Source organism: Limulus polyphemus, unplaced genomic scaffold (assembly GCF_000517525.1).
Source record: "Limulus polyphemus unplaced genomic scaffold, Limulus_polyphemus-2.1.2 Scaffold939, whole genome shotgun sequence".
Taxonomy (NCBI): domain Eukaryota; kingdom Metazoa; phylum Arthropoda; class Merostomata; order Xiphosura; family Limulidae; genus Limulus; species Limulus polyphemus.
This window is the reverse complement of record NW_013666549.1, coordinates 186,548-192,014: the sequence shown is the minus strand read 5'-3', so window position 1 is coordinate 192,014 and position 5,467 is coordinate 186,548. Positions and strand designations below refer to the sequence as shown.

At 29.8% G+C, this 5,467-nt stretch overlaps 1 protein-coding gene across 5 annotated transcripts in view; it reads left to right on the top strand.

Moving 5' to 3' along the window:
* The first annotated feature begins 242 nt into the window (after positions 1-242).
* The window catches only part of LOC106461347 (formin-binding protein 1 homolog), a 32,466-nt gene continuing 27,241 nt past the window's right edge, over positions 243-5,467 (top strand). For all 5 annotated transcript variants that reach the window (XR_002610965.1, XM_022388239.1, XM_022388238.1 and 2 more), the window contains exon 1: positions 243-384. Coding sequence is in view for 4 of the 5 variants with exons in the window: in XM_022388239.1 (XP_022243947.1) it covers positions 265-384 (120 nt within the window). In the remaining variant the exon portion in view is untranslated. The remainder of the gene's footprint in view (positions 385-5,467) is intronic.

The following is a 5,467-nucleotide window of genomic DNA, read 5'->3' as shown; positions in this document are numbered from 1 at the left end:
AAATTGAAATGTGTTATGTACAAGAAATCATTCATATTATAGCAAATTATCTCTAGAAATTTTATGGTGATTGAATTTATCTCACTGGGAAATTGACATTTTTTAATGATATGAAAATTGTTTGTTAATTTATATAAAAGTGGCAAACGGTAACCGATGAGCTTGAATATTACATGTTTTTGAAATAGGAAAGCAATATTCTTAATATCTTCATCATCTTTTATTTTTCTCTAAAGGTTTTCACCATGTAAAGCATTTCTTCAGATGATGAATGAAGTCAGTGATATAGCTGGTCAGCATGAATTAATAGCAGAAAACATGACATTACAAATAGTAAAAGAAATAAATAATTTAGTAAAAGAGCTCAAAGATGAAAGAAAGAGGGTAAGTTTTATGTGAAAATAAAAAAATTCTTTTTTCAACATATATTTACAAAACAACAATAACACAAACATTCTGGGTCGCATCACTTTACAAAACAGTAACATGAATATAGTCTTTAAAATACATATTTTTATGGTTAGTCAGTATCAAGTATTAATTGATGTATTATCTAGAGTGTAATAAAAGTTCCATTGATTGTTGTTTGTCATATTTCACTCCATTGGAATTTAATTATTGGTATCTAGACAACTAGAATCATCCTTTCATCAGATCTACTCGTTTACATTAGTGATCTAATGTACTAGTCTTACACTGTTAAATTAGGGATGGCTAGCATAGATAGCCCTTGTGTAGCTTTGCGCCAAATTCTTTACAAACCAAACAACTTCAAGCCACTGGTAAATCAAGCATTGCCATTCTTTAGTTATACAGAAAAACAAATCCCACCTCCAGATTCTTCATAGTCTGTTACAAATTTCAAATCAAAAGCAGCATATCAGGTCTTTCTCTTGTCTGCTACTCTTCACTGCTGAAGAGACTTGTCAATCAGTTGTGGAATTTGTAATCAAAATATTTATTGTTGGTTTAAAACTGAAGATTTCTGACTATTTATACTTTACAGTATAAATATGAAGGTGTGTCTCATGTTTGAAAACAAATCTAAGAAAGGCTTTCTTTTTATTTATTATATGTTCTTGTTTTCACTAATTATTAATATTAATTGATAGAGAACAATGCTCTTCAAACTTCAATATTATTTTGATCAAACCGTGTTTTATTGGGTCAAAGATGAATTTTAGTACTGTTAGTTTTCAGTCCTTGATGTGTCAAATCATGAATATTTTTAATTTTTTTTTTTAATGAGATTGGATGGATATGCGTCATTTTGTCCTTTGTCCGTATTGTTTATTGTATGCTTCAATTAACAGTAAAAAAATGAATCGCTGGTATGAAGTCTCAACAGAGAAAGAATTTCTTGAACATTGTCATCAGTCTTCTTAAATTACATAAATGTATTATAAACAATCATTGATCAGTACAATAATTCAGGCCAACATTACTAGAATTTATCCCAGTTTTAGTCAGTAACTGCCATCACTTCATCAGAATTTCAACACAAATAAACTTAGATCAGTAAAATGCATGGCGTATTTTAACATAAAAATATTCTGAAGTGTAGATTTAGGTTTTAGCTGCATGTTTTACACTTGTAATGCTTTCCTCCCATCAGTTAGTTACCTTATCGTTAAATATTGTTTGTTTAATATATGTATATGTCATATCATAGAAATCTTTAAAAAATGTTTTCTTCAAAATACATTATATTTGCATATAAAATATACAGTTTAATCATATACAATTTTTCGTCTGATTATCTTCAATACATATCTTAAATAAATTGCATAGTTATGTCCCTGCAGAGAGACATACTGTATTTCTTTTGTTTCTAGTTCTTTCTTTTTCTTCCAAACACTTATCAATTGACTGCCGTACCTTCATTTCTGGGTAGATTGACCTTAAATTTGGTAGGATTATACCTTGGTCGAATATGCCCAGATAGCTTTTTAATTTTTTGATTTAGGCCTTTTTTATGTATATTTTGGGCTTCTGTGTGGTCATATGAAGATGAAAATTGGTACGAGTATAAATTTTCATGCACCCAATACATTTACATTTGCTTGTTTTGAGTCTTTTTAAAAGGGTCACAAAAACACAATTTTTGGGTTTTTGGTCAAATACTCAGGCATATTTTGACCAATTTACATTGGATTTGGTACAAAGATACTTTTCTACAAGTCTCACATATTGACATACAGAAATGGTAGACTTGCCCATTTTAAGTACTTATAGGAGGGTCAAGATGTCTCAAAAAGCATAACTTTATTTTTTTTTACAATGACCCTGCCATATTTTGGTCAATTTACATGGTATTTGATACAAAGATACTTTTTTACAGGTCCCATACATATGCATACAAAAATGTGGGATGTGTTTTTTTTGGAGGGGGGGAGTGCAAAAGGTGAAATAAACTCATAATTTTAGGGGTTTTTGGTCATTTATTTCAACCAATTTATATGGAAGCTGGTACAAATATGGACCAATACAAAAATGTTGAACCTGACCATCTTTAGTAATTATTGGGGGTCAAGATACCACAAAAAGCATAATTTTAGGGTGTTTTGAATATTACTACACCATATTTTGACCAATTTACACTGGATTTGGTGCAAACACACTCTTCTACAGGTCCTAAATAGAGACTTAGAAAACTCTGGAATTTTTCAGCAAGGAAAGCACAATTTGGGGTTTTCAGGAACTATTCATATGTATGTCAACCAACTTACACGGAATTTGGTACAAATATATCTTCTTGCAGGTCCCAAGCAGTGGTATAGACAGTTTTCAAATTTTCTATGTTTTTCATGATTTTCCTGGTGTCAGAATTGGCCATGTTGGGATTTTTTTGGTGGAGACATATTGCATTTGCCCGCGAATGCTGGTCTCTTTAATTTGAAGTTAATTTTCTACGATCTTGATATTATTTTGAAGTATGTTCTTTTTTTGCAAGAGCTCTTGCTCAGAATTCGAACTATAAACATAATTTTCTAGTATTTTAATATGCTCTCTTCTTCATGCTGAAATAGGTACTTGCAAGAAAGGATACTCTCTCTCTCTCTATATATATATATATATATATAAATTGTATTAATCAAACATGTGAAGTGATGTTTTTTAATGTATATCTCTCCTTTCAGGATCAGTATGATAACTTGGGAGCACATACTCAACGTGGTGTAGATTTTTTGGATAAATATGGCCAGTTTGTCAAAGACAGATGTTCTATTGAATGTGAATATGCCAATAAACTCAGGTGAGAAGATTACATCTATATTTATAGATTAAAGTAACAGATTTTTTTAGTCTTAATGTTCACAAAATAATGACAAATAATTATATCTATAAAATTTTTCATCTGTAGTATCAGTGTCTCAGCTTAAACTCGTTATCATAAAATGTTCAATTCTACTTCATATTGGAACATATTTATTAAAACATGCCTAATAATTAAATTGATAATCATATGGTTAAGTCATTGGCTTCAGTTTTTATTTGGAAAACAATTGCCTACCTCATGCCTACACTTAAAACTAAATGTTAAACATGCATTAATTCATGGGACCCTGTTCATAGTAGTCTTATAAAAATGAATTTGAAGTCTGATACTATTGTTCGAATTTAAAAAATAAGGTCAGACGCTATGAACTTACACTCTCTCTTTAGTTAAAATGTTTTTAATTTTAACTACAATTTCATATGCAGCACATAAACTTAGTTATTCAATATTTATTTTAGGTTTTAGACATAAATTATATCTTCCTTTACGCAGAAATTTTATATCTATGTTTTTAATTAATTAAATGTAAGTGAACATGGTTTTCTATACATCGTGAAGCACCAGTTGCTATTATTGAGGGTTTCTTCTCTTTATTCTTAAGCTATACTGTATGTGTTAAACAATTAAGCAAAATAATGTTTACGTCAAAACAAAAAATTTTTTGTTATTACTGTTTTTACATTTATCGAAAAGCCATAAATTGAATGGAAAATACTTACAAAATAAAGTAGGCAAATGAATGTGAATAGAGACTGTTTTTTTAAGAATATGTCAAACAGTGTAAAACATATTACTGTTATAAATTTAGTAAAATCATCTTCTATAGGTATGAGTCATTACTCCAAATATATCCCTAAATTAAATGTAATGCATTACTTGTTTTTTAATTTAATGTTTGCAGCAAGTCAGCTTGTTAGAAGTGTTAGCAAACTAAAATGATGCCATATGCTTTCAATTGAGTAACGACTCTGGTAGTTTATCTGGATTATGTCATTTATTATTAAAAGTTTAATGAAGAACCTTCAGCTCACATACACTTAAAACATGCATGTACCTTGTAAAACATGCAACTGCTGGGAAAAAAAAATCAAAAACACAGTTTAAAATAGCTTAAAGTCACAAGTATATACTTGCAGTATGTTTGTATCTTAAACTGAAATTAATTCTTAGCAAAAGTTTAATACCAAAACTGTCCGATGATTTTTTTCGTACACTAATAATTGTATAGATAAACTTGTATCATTGATATTGTTTTATTGTTGGGTTTAATGTTAATGCTAAGAAGCAATAAGATGCCAGTGAAAAGTTACGGCACTCTGAAAATAACCCGTTTTCACTAATGTAACTATTTTTTAACCTTTAACAGGAGACTTGTTAAGAATTACCAGCCTAAAAAGAAAGAGGAGGAGGATTTTCAGTAAGTTTTTATTATTATTAGAATGTTTATATAATAACATAATCATCAAGAGAAAACTAGAATATCTTTTCATCTATGTTTCATTAATATTTAGCTTTTATATGACTCATAATTGCCTTTGCTCTTGTTACATCAATACTTTTTACAACTCATTTTTATTTGCAAGTTAATTACTATTACATGAATTGACTAAATTTGTTTTAGTGTATAATATTTTTATAGTTGAATAATTAGTAATGTATGTGTGTATTAGGTAAGGCAGCTAGTCACCACAACCCACTGCCAACTCTTTTACCAATGAATAGTCGGACTGACTGTCACATTATAACACCTCCATGGCTGAAAGGGCAAGCACGTTTGGTGTGATGGGGGATTCGGACCCATGACCCGCAGAATGCGAGTTGAGTGCCCTAACCACCTGGCCATGCTGGGCCTAGGCTTGAAATTAAAAGTATACAGTGAATTAGCAAACTAAAAATGTCTTTGCATATCTTTAGAAAAAATAATTTGATAATTTTATATTAATTAAATTGTTTACATAACTTACATGGCCAAGATACAACTTTTAATCTGGGCAACAGCCAAATTTGTAACAATGGAACTGCTAAATTTAAAACTAGATTTTAAAACTTGAGAGCCAAAATAATATAATTCACAAAGGGCAACAAGGAAAGCTAACTTTAAACAATATTAAGTATTGCTGCAGATGTTTAATTACATCACAACAACTGTTCAACAATCCAATGGTCACTAAGGGCAACACGGAAAGC